This window comes from Pholcus phalangioides, unplaced genomic scaffold (genome assembly GCF_987345545.1).
Source record: "Pholcus phalangioides strain wild (caught in Gottingen) unplaced genomic scaffold, Ppha-v1.0 ptg000015l_1, whole genome shotgun sequence".
NCBI classification, from domain to species: Eukaryota; Metazoa; Arthropoda; class Arachnida; order Araneae; family Pholcidae; genus Pholcus; species Pholcus phalangioides.
The window spans coordinates 75,405,752-75,426,606 of NW_028301608.1; the positions used below are offsets into that span (position 1 = coordinate 75,405,752).

At 37.3% G+C, this 20,855-nt stretch overlaps 1 protein-coding gene across 1 annotated transcript in view; it reads right to left on the minus strand.

Moving 5' to 3' along the window:
- The window catches only part of Mcm6 (minichromosome maintenance 6), a 103,995-nt gene extending 83,184 nt beyond the window's left edge, over window positions 1–20,811 (minus strand). Inside the window, exons 1-2 of the mRNA XM_089244308.1 lie at window positions 20,638–20,811; window positions 4,032–4,178 (exon numbers count right to left, since the gene is read on the minus strand). Coding sequence (XP_089100434.1) covers window positions 4,032–4,178; window positions 20,638–20,729 — 239 coding nt within the window. The 5' untranslated portion in view covers window positions 20,730–20,811. The remainder of the gene's footprint in view (window positions 1–4,031; window positions 4,179–20,637) is intronic.
- Between the last annotated feature and the right edge of the window lie 44 nt (window positions 20,812–20,855).

The window sequence follows — 20,855 nt, forward strand, 5'->3', positions numbered from 1 at the left end:
AACAGGCTGAGCCTAATTACAAAGGTGGGAAACACGCAGACATAAAGAATGCAAAAAATACAAGTAATGAAATTAATAGAGAAGCAAAATAATAATTCATCCAATTTAGATGTTAAAAATAAAATCATCAACAAACATATAATACAAAAATATATATGCGCAACGGAAGCACACATTGAGAATTCAATATGAGGAAGACAAAACGTCCAAAATAAAGAATGAAAACCGAAAATAGATGAGAAAACAAGAAAATATATAAAAAATCATATAGCACCTAGTGGAACATGGAATGTTAATGAAAAATATTCGATAATTTACCCGTATTATAATTTTTGCATGCTCCAAAAATTGGTTGAGCATTTAAAATGTTCATGCTGGCACGAGGTAAATAAATAACATTTTGGGAACTATGAACCCATCGCTCGCGAGATGGCACAGATATTAATTAGGCTCGCAAGATGATAGTCATTGATTCGGCCATGAAGAACTCTGTGAATGAATGATAGATCTCGCTTTGTACGTCTGCTATCGAGAAATGTCATCTTGAAAAAATAGAGAAGATTCAACGTACACACCAAAAATCTTCCAGAATAATGACCTCAAAAAACGTTTTCTGTACACATTCAATATGTACGCTCATCACTGCAGAAATATGGGCCCATATCACTGAGCCATACTCAAGTGAGGGTAAGACATATGCGAAATACAGTTGTACCATCACTGGAACTGAGGTGAATGGCCCAGACGACTTAAAGAGAAAGCAAAGTGACTTGTTGAACTTCGACAAGACACTTTCCATGTGAGCACTGAAGTTCAAATCACTCTTTAAAATTACACCCAAGTCCATTACCATGCTCTTTCTTTCTGTAGCTGCTGCATCTATGGTGTATTCGTAAAGCAATGGATGGAATTTTCGCGTGAATGAAACGACACTGCACTTTGAAACATTCAGACCCAGACTGTTGTCACGACACCAATCATTCAGATGGAATATATCATTTTGAAGAGCCAAGCAGTCTTCTATGGATTGAATTGGTTGATGAAATTTTATGTCATCAGCGAACATGAGGCAACAGCTATTTTGAAGATACAACGGTAAGTCATTTACAAAGATGAGAAAAGGTAACGGACCAAGATTGGAAACCTGAGGAACACCAGACGTGCTTGTATATGGTTTAGAAAGATTTCCTGATGGCAGCCTAACAATGTTTGTTCTGTCACTCAAATAGGAAGCGAACCAAGCTACAGATTCATTTGACAAAAAAAGCTGCGAGCATAATTTTGTTAAGAGTACATGATGATCTACTCGATCAAAAGCCTTTCCAAAATCTGTATATATAGTATCTATCTGTTCCCCATTGTCAAGAGCAACCGACAAATCATGAGTGAAGTTTACAAGGTTGGTTACAGTTGAGCGTTTGCGAACAAAACCGTGCTGAAACGGACTCAATGAAGGCGCAAAGTGACTATACGGTTTTTCATAAATCAATGATTCTAGAATTTTGACGAACGAACTTAGAATCGAAACTGGTCTGTAGTTAGTTACATTGGATGGGTCGCCCCCCCCCCCCATCGGTCCAGAATACCATCTGGACCGATGACTCTGGATGACATCAGCTTCCCTAAACTGTACATGTGTGAGATGGAAAAGGTCAGTTTCACCCAAAAACTGCCCTCATGAAATCAACTGTAAAGAAATATTGCTATTCGTAAACACAGATTCAAAGTAATCCGCGAAGGCATTAGTGGTTTCTTGGCCAGTTGAAGAAGTAGAGCCATTAAAGTGTATTGTGCTTGGAATAATGTCACGTTTTCATTTGGACTTTATGAATTGCCAAAACAATGAAGGATCCCATTGAAGACAATCTTCAATATGTTTTAAGTAGTTCCTGTATGCAGTTTGAATCTTTTCTTTGCATAAGAGTCAGACCAAACAGAAGTGACTCCACACTCCCAGTATGAAGATATTTTTTCCTAGCTTGATGTTTTATTAATATGCTGTGAATGATTTCACTGTTGAACCATGGGGGGAATTTACGTCGATGCACTTTCTTTTGTGGAACACAAGAGCCGAGTACCCGATGCAGACTTTCATAGAATAGACTCAATGCAGAGTCAGCATCATTAATGTGCAGAAGACTGTCCCAATTCAAATTTCCGAGCAAAGTCGGCCCTACAAAACTGATAGGAAATTATTCCACAATTTCTTATATATATTTCGCCTGGCGTTCAACTGGAAGAAAAATTTCAAGTGGCGGATAGTGTCTATCTTCTACAATTAGAGGACATTCAGTGTTCAATACGGTAAGACATCCGATTGTGGCAAACAAGAACAAGATTGAGAAGGCGCAGATTGGCATTTGGCACTGTGTTAATTTGCTTTAGCCTATGATAATCTAGGTTATCCAACAAAATATTTACAATTTCACAAGCTGAGATAGGTTGAGGTGGATCCACTGACCAATCAATATTGGGTATATTAAAATCACCAATGATCATAAGCTCATGCATTTTTGAAACAGGGAATGCTTTTTCAACAGCTTGAAATAATTTGATGTAGTCAGCACTTAACGATTTAGTGGAAAAATAAACATTGCAAATAGTGACTATGTGAGTAAGTTCAGTGCTTTGCAGGTTTTTATAAACAGCAATTAGAATGCCACCTCCTTTACATATGGTTGGATGAACATAATGATCTCGGCAATAAATTACATATCTGCAATCAAATAGCTCGTAATCACACACACTATCAGTCAACCACGTTTCTGTTAAACAAATAACGTGATAATCATCGGCCAAGAGAGCAGTGTAAAACTCGTGTGACTTTGATCTCAGTCCATTCACATTTTGGTAGTACATTCTAATACCATTGCTATTGGACTTATTGCATCATACATTCATTTGAGCTGCCTGATCAATCATTACATTTTGTGTTTCCAAGTTTGCTTGAACATTTGTGAGCTTACGTCAGGGCGTGTAAAACTGCCGTACCACAACACCCACTGGCCAGAAAGAACTGTCTGTCAATAACTTTGTGCTGACATCAGCAAGCACAACTATCCTGAAAGATGCATATGGAGCCACCTCCAAGCTCAGACGCTCATAATCATTAACCAAAATATCTTCATAATTCATGCAGTTCTTCACATCGTCAACTGAAGTGCTTTTCTTGCATCTTCCCAGATAGATTTAGTGTGTCCCTAGGGAGACCACTGCACCTGCAGACAAAAGACAACTTTCTATCCAAGAGCCCTTCAGTAAATTTCTTCTATGACATTTTCTGGTCACTTCGATGAATGAAGCATCATCATCAACACCAGCTCCAGTCGAATCCTGCTTAGCCTGAGGTGACACAATGGAGCGTTGCACAGACTTGTTCACTCCCTTCCAGGGAATAGTTGGCACAGTTGGCGTTTCTTTCTCACGAGTGGCGATGGTGGAAATTGCTGAAGCTACACCGTTCTTTGTTGGGGATGTTTGCCCATTCTCCATGACTGAAAATTTTTCTTTGAAAAATACGTCCAGAAGCTGTATAGAGCACAGCATTTCACACACACCATGGCCTTGGCACCTTCACACATGGCCATTTCCATGTTGTGACGTGAGCAGAGTGCTCGATAAACATAATCCAACTTATTTTTAAACAGAGAAACAACACGTGTGTTGTCATTCATCGACGCCATTGGTGAAGTCCCCAATTAGGTAGGCTATGCCATTCACAAACACACACAGAAGTGAACACAAAAAATTACAATTAGAATAAGCATTGGCAGTTATAGTTAGCGTTTTGGGTAAATAACTTTTTGATAGCTCATTCTGAATATCCACAAATGCCACACCTCATATATATACTTCATTCATACATGTAAAATTTTTATCTCAGAACTTTTGAATCTTAGAATTGAATGCCTACTAGTTCTAAATGAAAAAGTTTTTCTTTTAAAAGCTCAAGGAATTTATTTTTCAAATATATTTTCAGAGTGGAATAGCAACAAGGAGAATTAAAAAAAAGTTTGAAATGTCTCACAAACCTGTAGAACTCTTCTAAAATGGTGACAGACAGGGTTTGATTGAACTTCTGTACATCATCAAAGCTAACAGTGAGAGTGTTCCGTTCAGGCATTACTAGTTTACGAGCTTCAATAACATACTTCAAATCTTGATTTTCATGTTGAAATCTGTAATTTTAATAAACAATTCAAATAAGATTTTTCATTCAATAACACTTATATTTCATCCAATCCATGATAATGGAATGGTAGTGTGTACCTGGTGCTACTCACTAAACCCCTCATTTAAAAATAAAAATTGTTTGAATTCATTCAAAAATTGTACCAAAACCCTCATTATTCGGCAACAAGAATTGCAATTTGTTAATTGCATTTTTAATTGGGTTGCTGTATTTTTGAAACATATGACAACCATATTTTTATGGGCATCTTTTTATCAGCCACCTCGTTGGGCATTTTGCCTGTTGTGGTGTTGTATTTGTATTTGTATTTGTATAAGAACACTAATTTTAATATTTCACCCAGCAGCATCCAAATTAGAATTCTGACTCAGGGAGGCATGAGTCTATAATAACATCAACAAAATGAAAATTGCAGTCTTAACATATAAGGAATTATTATAAACACAAAGGCCACAACAAGCAAATTGCCCATTGAGGTAGCTGAAAACATTATGCCCATAAAAAATATGGATGTCAAATATAACCATAATACAGCAACCCAATATAAGAGAACATATCACAAAAGAAGAAACTAAAAAATAAATATGTAATACACTGCCCATGAAAGAGATTATAGTTGTCTTATGTAAGTATGGATCGCTTCTCGATTTATCCCACTATATCTATCGTACTTCTTTTTAAGCGTATCAATTGTGTTAGAATTCACGATCCTCTGAAGTAAGCTATTCCATTTATTAATTATTAGTGGAAAAACCCCTGCGACACCACAACTTGGAGTTGTCCCTTATCAAAGCAGTTTATTAATAACTAATGGTCTATCCTATTCATTTCATTCAAAATTTTAAACACTTTGATCATATCCCTCAATACCTGTATTCTTCCAATGTAAACATATTCAAGCAATCAATTCTTTTTTCATAGCTCAAGCCTTGGGTGCCAACAAGAGTCGCATATCTCTTTTCTGCAACCCCTTAACCAAATGTCCCTCTGTAGGTATGGTCTCCAAAACCTTACTGCATATTCCAGTAAAGGACAAATTAAGCCTTGGAAGAATGACTTTAGGTGAATACAGAGACCTTTTTAAAATTGAAACCCTGAGCATTCTATTCACTTTTTGACCATCGCTTGGCAATGAGAATTCCCAAATCTGTGACCTTAGTTGCATCCAGGATAGTAATATAATTCGACTCATAAGTGAAATATGGATTGTTTGAACCAAAATGAGCAACCACACACTTATCAGCACCAAAGGTCATTAGCCCATGCTGCAATCACACACAAATGCCACAACACACAAAATGCCCAACGAGGTGACTGAAAAAAAAATGCAAATTAAAAGATATAGATAAAAATAAATAATATGGATGTCGAAAAAATATCTAAACTACATAAAAAATACAGCAATCCAATAAGAGCAATAAAAAACCATTAATCATGATAAAATATAAACATACTGCCTATAAAAAATTATGGTTGTTTCATCTGAGTATGGATAGCTTCTCGATTTACCCCAACATGATTATCATATTTCTTTTCAAACGTGTCAATCGTGTTAGAATTCATAAGCCCCGGAAGTAAGCTATTCCATTTATTCACACCCCCCCCCCCCTATTAGAGAAAAACTCCCTACAACACCACAACCTAGAACCATCCCTTACCAATCGATACTGGTGTCCCCTTGTCAATGCAGATGATTGACGATGTACATTTTATCCATCCCATTGAAAATTTGAAACACTTCAATCCTACTTCTCCCTCCCCGACACTTGCGCTCTTCCAATGTAAACATTTTCAAAAAATTAAGTCACTCTTCATAGCTTAAGCCCTGTGTGCCATCCAGAGCTTGCATGGCTCTTCTCTACAACCCCTCGACCAAGTCTATGTTCTGATGGTCTCCAAAACCTGACGACATACTCTAATCTAGGAAGAACTAAGTCCTGCAAAAGGGATAAATATCCAAGTTGGTCTGGAGCATCTCCCTACTCTTGGATTCCCAACTACCCCCCATTAGCTTCCATGTAATTTATGAATTTGCTAACAATATTATATATTATACTATCTGACCCGTCGCACGTTGCTGCGATCTCAGAAGAAAGAAAATTCAAGGAAACTCGTTATGATAACATTAAATTTACATTGTGTGTCATTTTTATTGAAACTTATTCATTTTCATATAGAAACATTTCAAAGCGTCGTTTTAATTCTATTCATTTATTAGAGTGCTTGTGGATACACAGTATTTTTTGTTTTTCCGTCTGGTGCGTACACGAATAAATCTGAAGGTTTTCCAACATGTGAGCTGGCCACATACAGTTGTCCATGTTAGAAGCACAGATTCTCCAAATCTAGCCCACACACTTGCAGCGATTGTCCTTGTGCTTTGTTGATGGTCATTGCAAAAGCGAGTCACACTGGAAACTGTAAACGTTTGAACTCAAATGGCATATCTGTTGGGATCATTGGAATGCGTGGCAACAATACATCTTCCCTCTTGAATTTCCCATTCAAAATTGTAGCTTCGATGACATTGTTCATCATCTTTTTCACAGAAAGTCTTGTACCATTGCAAAGTCATGGTGGATTGATGTTTCGGGGAAGAATGATAGGCACACCAATTTTCAGTGTTAAAATGTGCTGTGGCATACCTGGCCATCGAGTGAATTCAAGAATTCTGTTGGGTAATTGACAACTTCGTCTTGATGAATCACAGTATCGATGAACTTATACGTCATCGCTTCGCCTGGTATTCCGTTTTAAATGGTGAAATTGATGGCATTGACATCGTTGTTCGTAGCTGCTAATAAGAGCATGTGCACTGAGCCACTGATGATTTTTGTAACTCTGCGCGATATTTGGGAAAACCTTTTGAATCAATTTGTCTTTGGTTAATGTCGTCTTACAAAAGTTTGTTGGCAATGCGATACATTGTGTAGATCTGTCGACTGCCATCTTCCCATTTCCAATATCCAGCAATTGTTTTGCAAAATGTTCGGCAAATGCATCATTTTGTAGTTGAACACGCATATTGGTTTTCAAAGTCAATTTCTTTACATGTCGCCATAGAACTGATGATTTGAGACATGCATTAAGTTCATCAGCAGGTGTTGAACGTGGTATAACTTGCAGAGTTTGTCGAAAATCACCAGACAATAAAATGAGTGCTCCACCGAGGGGCTGTCCATTTCCCCTCAAATCTTGCAGTGTACACTCAAGTGCTTCCAATGCTTTTTTGAGAGCCATTGTGCATTCATCCTATATGATAAGTTCACATGTTTGGAGAACTTCGCCCATTCTGAAATTTTTGGTGACATTGCATGTCGGCGTTTCAGTGGTTTGCAAATTCAACGGCAATTTCAGTGCTGAATGCGCTGTACAACAACCATCCAAAAGTGTTGCCGTAATTACAGATAATGCAATTACCAGTGCAATTTTAAAATAAAACATATAAATCACCGTTGTCTAGCACCCGCTACTCAACCATGCCAGAAACCTTCGACACACGCGCCTCCTAGGATAGATGTACTATGCCAGAAACCTTCGCGGGAGTGTACTCAACAACTTCCGGAAGTTTCATGGCGATCGGATGAATGGTGTAGTAATGCATAAAGGACAAACAGACAGACATATATTCGTTTTTATATATATAGATTATTTGTATTTTGTGGAATTATCCAGATATTTTTATAGGACTCAAAATACTTTAATTTTTGTGAAAAGTAAGTAATTTTGCAGAAAGCAAAATAATCAAGTTAATTTTGTGTAGAATAAATGAAAGAGTTCATATTTATGGTTTCATTAGTTTTTATTTTGTGAAGAGTCAGGAAAACTGACCTAAATTTCAGCTGGACAAACAGCCAGATATTCGTTTATGTAGCTGCTAACTTTGGAGAATTTTAATTGGGGAGGTTTTTTACACAAACAAAATTCTGTATAAAAATTTTTTAAAGGGATTTTTTTGGAAACATTGTAGGGATTTTTAATTAATGAAAATAAAATTATAGGGATTTTTCATTAATGAAATTAAAATGAAAGGGTTTTACCCTTTTGCAAAGACATGACATTGAGTAAAGACATCGCTAACCAGTAGATTAAAATACCTGTAATTACTACTTTTTACTCAAATCATGCCAACGAAGAAATTGCCATCAGCTCCAAACAGGACTTATAGTCTGAGCAAATACAAGTCATCTCGTCAATTTTGGATGTCATAATTCATGAACTGGCACTGGTTGTTAGACAAATTTTGTATTTTCCCCCTTGAAAAAATATGAAATACTTTTTTTGTTATTTGATGCAATGGTGACAATTAACATTATGCTTGTGACGTCCTGTCGGAGGATAAAAAATGAAAACACGTCTTTCTTCCAAGTAAATTCTTTGGGAATAATTTGTTCCTAAAAGTAAGGATTTTTCACAGTCAAATTTTGGGAAATATCAGAACTTTTCGGGAGTCCAGGAGATGGAGCAGAAATTTGGGGGACTTGGCAGCTATTCAAAAGCCACTTACTTGAGTTTATCTAGACTGACTCCGTGAAGTCTAATTCGAAGTTTGTGCATTGGTCAATAAAAATTACTTTATTGTTGCCTTAGAGAACTTCTCTGTTCACACCATTTGCAGTTGCCAAAGGGCCTAACCAATTCTGCAGCATACTTTTGAGCAAGGCTAGTAAAAAAACTTTTTTTTTAAAAAAAAAACCGAAATACCGGGTTTTTGTTTTAAATAGTATTAACATTGAAAACAATAAAATTTCTGAAAAATCATTCAAAGTTCTAATAATTAATCAAAACAAAATGTTTAATGTACTTAACACTATTCCCATATTAATTAATCAATAAATATTTCTTATATTTTAACAAAAACCAACTTTTGCAATTTAATTATTTCTGCTTAACTCAATGGATTACTTTTTGTGTGTTTGAAAATTCTTTTGATGTATTAATCATATATATAAAGATGTTTTCTCCAGTTCCTTTCAGTATGCTTAATTAGGAAGCTATTTTGCAAAGACTATAATAAAAATTAGGTGAATATAATGTATTTAATGAAGCATAAATAATGCAGATTAATTAGTGGTGATTATAACTAAGGTTCTGATTTCAAAAAACTGTAAAAAAAAGAACGATTGTCAGAATGACTTGAAAATTGACATGAATATTCCTGAAGAAATATAATTTTATTAAGTAAAGGGGGGAAAAAAGACTTTAAAATGTAAAATTAATGACATCATCCAACACATGGGAAATTTGCTCACAGAATGGAAACAATAGCCAGTCATGGCAAAATGATAACTCAATTATAGCATTACACGATTTCATAATTCATGGAAACATCACAAAAAGTGAAGTAATTGAACAAATAACTACAACTTACTCAAGAAATGTTAAATATGTTGTCCACCGTGTTTTGGCTATGAGGTGAAAGCACAAAATTCTTGTTTAACAACAGATCAGAATATGCCATGGTCAGTGGCGTCGGAGCCGGGGGTGCTCGAGCACCCACACTCTCTTACAGAACGGGGCAGAGCACCCACAGAATTGATTCAGGAATAAAAACCTCCTATATATATTTCTGATTCCCCCCCCCCCCCGTAAATATTGAACACGAAAAAAAAAATTAAAAAATTAAAGGAAAAACTGCCTGTTTTTCCTCTCTATGAGGCTCACATTTCTGCTTGTATCCCTTTTCCCTGTTTTGCCTAAGGGATGGAGCGTATCCAGATGCATATGTTTTGGTGTGGCATCAGAACCAGGGAGTGCTGCTGCTGCTTGAGCACCCACAGTGTTTTGCAGTGAACAAAAACCTAACAAAAAATGAAAAATATTTTTTTCTCCATCCTATACCTCTTGTTCTGTCCTGTTGCTCTACTTATCCAGTGGTACAGCTTCAGGCACCTACGATGGGTATTTTTAGAGCCCACACCCATATTTTTTTATGATTCTGTCCACGCAGGCAGGGGCGCAACTAGGGGGAAGCAGGTGGGTCTGGTGCCCTGGGCACTGAACCAGGAGGGGCGCCGAATTCATTCTTTAACTGATTCCATTTCATGCAAGGGGTGCCAAAATTCCGGCATCTAGTTGCGGCCCTGCACGCAGGCATCCTTCCTTTACCTCAGGGTAAAAGTATTTTACAATAAAGGAAATTGATGGGGTGATGCACACACACCTTTCACTCGAATAAATGAATGCATGCAAAGATTGTTTAAGGAAAATTTGTCTCCTTGTTTATGACTGATACTGGCAGACATTGACGTACGCAAAGGGGGGGATAAGATTTTAGTGTTATTTTGCAGGAAAAAACGTAAACCCCCCGAAGGAAAAAAAATATGAACCCCCCCCACGAGAAAATTCAGCGTACGCCTATGCCAGCAGATATGGGATAATTCGCTTACAAGTCTTGACAGTGGTGCAATTGTGCATGCCATTTATTTCCTTCGACCAGCAGTTCTCAATCGGCGCTCTGCGGAGTCCTTGGGGCTCCCGGCCCAGGGCTGGAACCCTGTCAGCCTCACCCTTGTGGGGGTTCTGGTCCTCGCCATCGTTTCTCCTCCGCCTTTTAGAAGTGCTGAAAGAAATCAATTTAGACCACGGAACAGGCACGCATCAATGTTGCAAAGTCACAGTGAACCCACTAGGTACCGCAACGTGCACTTTTTAGAACCACTGATATCTGAATTTCTTCATGTAAAAAAACTTTGTTACATTAATGCAGCGGTTCTCAATTGGGGCCTCTCGAGGAAAATAAAAAAAACCAGTAAAATTTCAAAAAATAATTATAAATATTTTTAAATAGTAAAAATAAATCAGTAACCTTGATGAATAATTAAAAAATTGGCCTACGGGGCTCTGCCATAGAACTTTTTTACTTAAAAGGGCTCAGCAAGTCAAAAAAGGTTTTTGTTTTGCACATTGCAAATTAGCTATAAAAAGGCACATGAAAAGTTTAATCTGAGGCTCTGCTGAGGGAGGATACAGGGAATATCTTCCGAAGAATCTTGCAATACTAACCTTAAAAATTAGCATTTTAAGATGAAAGAATTTAATTAAAATATCATATATGGGTATTTTCTCTATACACCAATATGATATTTTAATTAAATTTTCTTAAATATCTTCCAATTTTTTTCAGTTATCTATTTCTGATCACATGGAGGCCCAGTCTTCGTCCCTTCTTGCGCACTCTTCTGGAGCTATGGTTCCATTTGGAGCAATATTTTTGTTTGGAAATCAAACAGTGTCGAGTACAGCCACGTTTCCTACTTGAAAGGGGTGTGCCACGAGATCGGCCAAGACAGGGTGTCGCTGTATACAGTATTTCCAAGGTAGAATTGGCAGCTGGTGGTGGGAAATTTGGGGGGAAGTGCCAAAACAAATTTTCGTTCTTGATAGCCCTTTTAGCCCCCCATCAGTTGGGGGTATGATTTTTAGATCTCTATTTAAAGGTAGCCCTGCGCATGATTGCGTGGGCTCTTAAAATTTTTTATTTCGGTTCGTCCGAAGGATTTCAGGAGGGTAAGTGATCTTGCATGAGTAAACAATTCCCTTTTTATTCTTTTATTATATACACAATATTATTCTTTAAAGGGGTATGCATCTGAGACCATCACATGGGTTCTGTGTGACAGAAGGAAGACTCCTTTCTTAAACCGATAGAAATCTCTGTTTTTTTCATTTTCCATTTTGTTGAAGCAAACCAGACTTAGGCAGTTGCAAAAGGTGCGGTCCCACCTGGTCGCAAAATTTAAAGGGGGGGGGGGCTGCAATTTTCGTAAAAGAAATCCTTTTCTTCTGAAATGGGAAACTTGATTTTTTTTCCCCCTCCTGAAACTTACATTTCGTGGGAGAAGAAACAGCTTCCAGTTTCAAACCCTGACAACATCAAAAAGTCCCCGTGGCTAACTTTCACAGTAACAATTAGTGAAGGAATTCCAAAGAGCATATGCAAAGACTGGGTCTTTCAGTTTGCCGACATCCCCTTGGGTGCCAGAAAGCGGAAGTAGTAGTTTGTGTGAGGTGAATGTAACTCCAAGGAAGGAAAGAAGAATTAAAAACCATTGATATTCCTCTTTCTTTCTTTTTTTTTTCCGAAGTTCTTTTATTTTCCCTGCTATTTAAAATGCTATTAAACGATCACTGAAGTTTGCAGACAACCAGCTGTAGAAGCTTGTGAGAAGATTTTTTTGGTTGTCTGATTTTGCCAATGGCCAACTCTTTATTGTGATTGGATGTTATTAGCATGGTTGTGCCTACAGCAACGGCATTGCACTAATTGCCTTAGTCGTCTTCTTTTTCTGCATGTTAGATAGCGAGTAAAAGTACAGCACTACCTATGTTTACTGCTGGCCAGAATGATTGCCATACATCAGGGCCAGTCTTATGCCTAGTGGTGTACGGAGCAAAAACAGTAGTCAGCGTCCCCCTCCCCAGGCGAAAATCCATAGTGATGTGTCAGTGAATTTTTGCTAGTCATTACTGTCCCGTAAAATACGGGACAGATTCATTCTAACATATTATCAGACTCTTGGTGTGGTGATCATCCCCATCCCCCCGCACACCATTTGGTTGGATATTAAGGGACGAAGAAGTCGGAAAAACTTCTTCTAGAATGGGATTACTGCTATTTAACTCGTAAAAAAAGCATAAAAACCAACTTGTTCGATTTAATTAAGAGATAAAAACCTTAAAAAAGCAAAACGTCACACATTTAATGCAGGATACTCATCACAAAGGAACTGTCTTCTTCATACATATTTTAATTGAGTTTTATGGTAAAATTCGTGTAGTGCATGCATCACGTACATGATAAACTCATAATAAAAGTGATTAAAGTGATATTTCCGTATGATTTATTTCATATTTATAAAACTCATGTGAACTTCATTTGAAATTATCCCTTTCAGACCCAGTGCTAAGAAACGGAAGGGGCAGACAAACACTAGCTAAAGCACCAGGCCCTGCAACTTGAGCAGGTCTGTAACTATTTTGAGGCAACTTTGGCGGTTGAAACGAGCCGAATGGGGGGAGGCGCTTGTAACTCCTTTTTCTGAGCATAACCATTTCAAGGACACTCCAAGAAAAGACAAGAAAAGAAAGCATGCTACGGCCTTGGGCCGTCTTAAGAGCATCATGGGCCTCCCGGGCCAAGTGGTTTATCTGAGGCCCTACCTAGTAAATTCTATAAAATTTTAACTAGATCTCATTTTTGTGAGGCCCCTCTATTCTTGAGGCTCCCGGGTAGGCCCATGCATTAAGACGGCATTGGGAAGGGATTGTTCTTTCTCTCTGTAAATTTTTTTTTTAAACTCAGGAACTTTGGCTTTAATTTCAACGATAACACATAATTCCTGAAGTTTGGGCTGAACATCCCTGATGTTAAAAAAAATGACATCTAAAGTAAAAAGAAGCAACCCGCATGTTTGTGCATGCAAGGTCTAAAAGGAATTATGCATTATTGGGCCGGTAATGTTGCGAAATTTATCAAACTTACCAAGACGATTGGTGATTATGTATTACCGATATGCTTTACTGATTCAACGCGCATGCACAAACACACACACAAACATTTACCATAACATACATTCTATATTTCATCACAATTCAATATTTCATCAGCTTCAAAAAAACCTCATTTCAAATACACGAAGATACATACCCGAAATTTCTCTTATACCAAATGGATTTGGCACTGCCCCCACCCTTCCTTGTTTTGAATATGTGAGGTACACTACTTTTTATTTCTATATTTCCATGGAAGTTCTAATTAACCTACCTATTCTGCTGCGTATAGTCCGTAGATTATACATTTAAAAAAATTACACTGAAATAAAAACAAAACATCGGAAATGAATTTCTTATTGCGGGTCAAAGTTGCATGAGAAGAGTCTTAACTTTGAAGTGGCTTTAGTGCGGATAAACCGCTGCGTCTTACTATGGCTTTATTTTTTTTCCGAGAGAGGTTTCATTAGTTATAATTACGTTAAAAATTTATTAACAGAAACATATATTTTTAAATATTTATAGATTGAGTGCATCAAACATTTTCTCTACAAAACCGTGTTAAACCACACCACCCCCCCCCCACCTCCTCGAGAGCGATTTTATATTGATAGTTGAAATTATCTCATGTGGGTTATATACAGCTGCGGACTATTCATGGTGCCTTTTTTTCCCTCAAACTAGCAAAGTTTGCAGATTACAAGCAGCAAAATTCGATATAGGTTTTGTTTAATTCTTATTCAAGATGAACGTCAAGGAAATAACTTACCTTCAAAATGACTTTCTTCAAGATGATTAAAATTCTTACAACTCTTATAGGAAACTAATACAAAAAAAATTAAAATAGACAATTTCAACTAGGATCACCAGATTTTCATATTCGATCGAATTTATATTGAGGTTTTTTCGGCCCTTCTTGAAAGTCGGTTAGAAAAAAAATCAAATTGAATTTCCGACATACGTTCCTCATTAGTTTTTTGAAAAAGATGTAGATGTCTTTTAAGAATCTCGTTGTGGCCACACCTTGCTAAGGTCTCCTAGACAGAGACACTGTCTAGAAGTCTCATAGGAGTCTTTATCATTACTCACCGGTTATCTGGAACAAGATCCATGAAACTCCGCAAAGATGTTCAGCTGTGTATACGTATGGTTTGTTAAAATTTTCCACACACACACATACAGTTCACTCAGGGTCAGCTCGAGACAAAATCTCTACCTGAGTGGTACCTATATTTGGGCCCCCTGACCTCCCTAATTAAAAAAAACAAACTTTTGTTTCAATCGCTTCGTTTTGATGCGTTCAAAGGAACAGTGATATTTTATGTCAAAACATATGCCGAATTTCTTTGGCCTTTTATCTAGGATTTGGCGCTCCTCCTAGAGCTACTCTTATATCTTGAACTTAACGTCATCCTAGAGAGGGCACAAATAAGTTTTCCTAATTTTTTTTTTGCGTTTCCACTTCGGATATAACAACCCTGCTAAAGCGAGCAGAAATAATTTTCTGTAATTTCTTTCACCCTTTTACCCCGGATTTGGCGCTCCTACTAGAGGGGGGGGGGGGCAGAAATCATTTTCCCCTAACTTTTTTCCACCCTGTCTACCTCAGACTTGGTGCCCCTGCTAGTCTGGCAAGTCGGACTTTCGGAGGCGCTAAAGTGCATGGGTTTTCTTATGTGAGCACATTTTTGTTTCTCCTCGTGTGACAGGTAGGAACTTGACCCAAGTGCAGGATCCCTATTTAAAATGGTCAGCTAATCATAGGTTTTAATTCATTCGTTTTTTTAGATATTTTTTTTAGAAATACTGTACTGTATTGAGATTCGATTCTGTATCTTTAATAAAAGTAATACAAGACGGGAAATAAGAGGCATGAAAGGCTTTCTGGCTCAAAATATTTCCCACATCAGAAGACACCTTCAATTCCTTTAATACTCCCCACAACAGAGGAAAACACCTTTGCTTTCGTTAGTATAAAAATTGGGTGACCGCGAAGTCGATTCCTCTATCATTGTTATTTTTTACTGCACAACAACAGAGAAAGAAATTGCTTCTCCTCCCCCCAAAATCTCCTGCAGGGGTAAACGAAAAGAGCTTGAGAGATAGAGTGTCTGTATTTTTATCTGACCAAAATCGCTATGTACTGTACGTATATAGGTGCACTGACCATCGATTTTCTTTTCGAAAAATAACCGTAATATATACACTCAAACCTTTTATTTTTTTTTGGAAAAAAAATTCTCATCTCGGTCATTTTTCATGTATATTTTAGTTTTTTTTATAAAAATAAGTATCTTAAAGATAATTTTTCTAGTAATGTATATTTAACAAGCTTCGGCGCCCGGTGCAACTGCACTGATCGCACTGCCCCAAGACCGCCCCTGCCATACATCAATATCGATGGCTCAGCGCAGTGCCCCTAGTAGCCGCGACGCACACTTTGAGACCGATTGGTGTAAACAGTGAAGATGAAGTACAAACATAATCACTCTATCGAAGATCTAGGCATTTCATATTTGTATAACAGGCGAATTCACTAGATAGTGGTGATTCATATAACTCGTTGTTAAACTAAACTTATCAGCGATATCTTTGTAGATTTTTCATACAGAAACTGTTTCTCATAGGATCTTGTTTCGAAACTTAACGGCAGAGTGTTATTTCTCTTAATTACCGGACGTGAATCGATAGATTTACAATTGAAACTGTCACGCTCGAGTGTGTAAGAAAAGTTTTTCTTCTATGAAAATACATTAGGGCGAGTTTGTGTATTCTAATTTTCATTATTAATCCTATTATTTGAAAAATAAGCGCTGCGTAAGCTGAGTCCAATGAAGATTGACAAGAAAAGGTTATGTAAAATGCAAAGAAATCTATATTGCAAATGAAATTCATTTTTCCCGATGATTTCGTTGTAGGTATTTAAATTTTTTTTATCAGTATTCAAAGCAGGGCCGTAACTAGGATATTTGCCGCCCCCACAACTATACAATTTGGTAATTTTGTAATGGTGTTCTTTGTTCCCCCCCCCCCTAGTTACGGCCCTGTTAAAAGTAAAAAATGAAATATTTTACTGCAGTATAAATTTCCATAATAAATTAATGATATATTTGGTGCCCAAGAGTTAGTTACGGTCCTGAAGTTGGTGCATCTAACTGTGTGAAAATTGCTAGAGCAGCCAAACCTCTTTTTCGTGGCAACCAAAAATTTTCAAACTTTTCTCTAATTATTTTTTTCCTTAACCCTGATGTGATGCTTCTTCTGTGGCTCCATGGGTCTGCGTGAGTCACACCTCATTTGAGCCAAAATTGCCTATCTAATACTGAAAAAAAATTCATTTTAATTTCTCCCCCCCCCCCATAAGATTGTATAAAAAATTTATAACCAGTGCTCTGGCATGTCTAAATACTAATTCAATTGGTTATGATTAGTGCCACAATAAATGTGGTTGGTACTTGCCAAATTATTTGAAATTTAATTTACTCTCGATGGCTTGACAGTCTACTTAAAGACCCTCTTTCAGGTTTTAATTATTGTATGTTATTCCGAAAGTATCCATCTACCTTAATTACCTTACCCTATCATAATTACATGCAAGTAAGCATGCATTGAAAGCATTTTCTTTAAATTCAAAGATTTACGTAATAAAATATTTTCATAGATAAGGTTCGTAGTAAAAACAATTATAAAGAAAAAAAATTGCTTATATAAGAATCCAATAATGAATTATTAGAAATTATGACTAAAATATCTTATCACGGGAAATAAAAAATTAATTTATTAAGTACTGGAGCCGAACAGTAAATAGATGATGAGATATATATATTGTGGCAGCATATAAACAGGTATGTCTCTTGGGCTGTGCCACCGGCACAGAACACTGCTATAAGGAAAAGTATTAAATCAGGAGTAAAGAGAAATATAATTGCAGAAAAGTTTAGAGAAAGAAAGAATGTGTTTCGTGTCTGTAAAAACACTCGAACTATAGTGCATTGATCTCTCGGAGAAAACTAATTTTTTATGCATTTTATCTAGCAAGGAACACAGTTGCGAATTTTTGGGATCGCTTTACTGATGCGGCTTATATGCCAAAGTGACGCGTAACCAATGTCGTCTCGCATGGTGAGACTTTTGCCCTGAGGCTCAAGCCACCCATGATACACAGAATTTATACAAAAAAATATATATATTTTTCTTATATTTATTTTTACAAATACGTTTTCAATTTTTGATATCCTTCGGGGGGGGGGGGGAAGAGGGTGCCCCCCCGGCGAGCACCTGTGTGAGCACCCACTGGTCGAAAATACTTCCGACGCCCCTGGTCATGATGTGGATGAACTTGCAATTCACTTTCATTAAATCAAACGCGCCCCCACATTAATATTCCTGAGGAACTTCTAACATATAGGAGATGCGCTGAAGCTTGCAATTCACCAAAGTTTGCAATCCGACCACTGTTCATAACATTTTGAGGTACCCCCCACAGCGCTGGTGTGTGCGAACCCGTGTTGAACTGAATGCAGATAAAACCAAATTCATGTGGTTCACTAACAAGTCCTCATTACCACAACAAGCACACATAGAGGTACAAGGAGTTATAATCAACCCAGTCATTCACAATAAATATTTGGGGGTGATAATGGACAAGAGATTCAGTTTCTCCCGGCAGAGTGTTGATGCCATCCGTAGGGCGACCGTGGCCTCGGTCATGCTCAACAGACTAAGCCACAGGCACTCAAGTCTTTCAATTCAAAATAAAATTATTCTGTATAAGATGGCAATTAGACCGATTCTTCTGCATGCTGCGCCTGTCTGTTCTCGAAGAAAATGAATATCATCGCTCTGGAGAGATTTCAGAACAAGACTCTGAGGAGATACACCGGACTACCTTGGTACGTTAGAAACGTTAATATCATACGTGATACTACAGAGTAGCTGATGTAACGTCATATGCAAAGAAACTGGCAAAGAACTTATTTGATAAATTGAATGATTCTGAATTTCCACACCTTGCGGAGATTTCATCATACGACAGTAGACACAAAGCACGATTAAAAAGACCAAAAAATTTTCTACACATGCCTCGACCTGCGTTGCCAGGTCTATGAACATTTGAAAACTATGAAATTATAGCTCGGCTCTTGAGAACTGAGCTATAATAATGGGCCGAGACACTTAATGTTCCTCACACACTTTCCTCATAGCATTTTTCGTCAGCCTAAAAAGGTTCTCGAATTCTTTATCCGGCAGCTCAAACACATCACTCTATTTCGAAATGGAACACGTGCAGGTATTTCAGAATCGTAATCAGTTAACAACACGTAAGTCGACGGCATCGTCATTGTTCGGCCTACTGAAAAAATGTCCTTCAGCCGAATGAGAGGTTCCCGTTCACAGTTGTCTTTCCCACGCGATCCCCATTATCGTTCATAAAGAATATGGTCGCAAAAATTTCCCTTTTATCATTCATAAAGAGAAATCGCTGAGTGAACAATAGAATCGTTACCGGCGACAAGTCGATGGACGAGCCCCGGGATTACCAACAAGAAAAACGGAAAAAAGTTTCTCTTCATTATACACTTTCCTGATGAAAAAAAAATAAACAAATATCAAATATAGCTATTCCTTTCTGATAAGTTCACACTTTTGTATTGAGTGAGTTTTCTTTAATGATAATTTATGAACGATCGCCACAATTCAATTTTAGATAATTTGTAATACCTGTATTCAATAAGGCGTAACACGCATATTTTTTTATACAATACATCTATAAATTAAAAAAAGTTTCAGCTAGAGCTCATTTAAAGTAAAAAAGGAATATTTATTGCATTTTAGTTTTATTGTAAGTCCAAAACCACATGAAGTTGACACACATCCTGGTATTAATACAGGGACAACAATTAAATCGTATTTTCTCTACAATCTACTATATTAGGGGAAAGAAGGGAGGCTTCTGACCCATGAACCCTATATAAGTTTTTGCCTATGGTAATTGATAGTATAAATACCATGAGTCCTATTGGCTTTGTAAAACACTTGATAATTTTTTGTCTCGTCTTGACTTTTAAAAAAAATGTATATAAATTATACATATTTCGTGTAATGCAATATTTTTCGATGAATCGGGACTAAGAAAGAGGCAAAGGGTACTAACATAGTGTTTTGGAAGGCACCAAACTGACAGTAACTCTTAATCATGTTATTCCATGTAAGAGTACATCAGTATTTTGGTAAAAGTGAGGGGAGACTACAGGTCCCTCTTTTTTACATATGCACATTTTAATATCGTTTCATGCTGAGAGAATGCACTTGACTTTAATGACGAAAAGAACAGTAAAAATAATTTATGATCTTATTTTCAGTAGAGCTACTTACAATTGTATAAATAAAACTTCCATGACATTTTTCCATTTAATGCCCTCGAAACTTTTTATGTTAGCTCTTCTAGAGCTCTACGGAGGCCATGGTCCTCATTATATAGCAGGAAGTGCACAAACCTTTCAATTTCTTGGGCGAAATACACGGCGATATGGTCTTCCACTCGTAAGCAAGAAACTGGTGTAGCTATTGCATTGTGTGTATTAACTTTCTTCAGGAACCCTTTGGCGGGGGCCACATTTGGTTTGCGGCCGGAGATATGTCAATCATTATGGATCGGAATAGGATACGAATGCAGGACAAAAAAATAAAATTTAGGCGCAACAATCTATTTCTCTTTTCTTTGTTAATGCCTATTTAGTAATCCCATGGCCTATCCCTTAAGCCTATTTGGTAATCCCATGGGGGGGGGGGGGTTAAAAAGGTTACGCTGAAATGGGAGGGGGCGGAAAAATTTTTACAGCCCACAGGCGGTGAAAGCATAAATACGGTCCTGTCCTTCCCCCCCCCCCCAACGTTGCGACCTTGACTTTACAAATGACATCAACTCCAACAAATACACATTAAATACTTGCCCCTGCAAAAAATCCTGAAAAAGCTTCTGGCATCGATCACCCACTTCATCTTTGACTTTTGCGGGCCCGAGTTGATGAGCAGCGACATCCATTGTCTACCAATTTGACGCCCTAGCTCTACGCGAATGAGAAACTTATTCTTTCCGGAGCAGAAATGAAGGAAAGCGCGGGAAAACTTGACGAGGTATAAACTTCTGATGAGGAAAAAACACTCGATG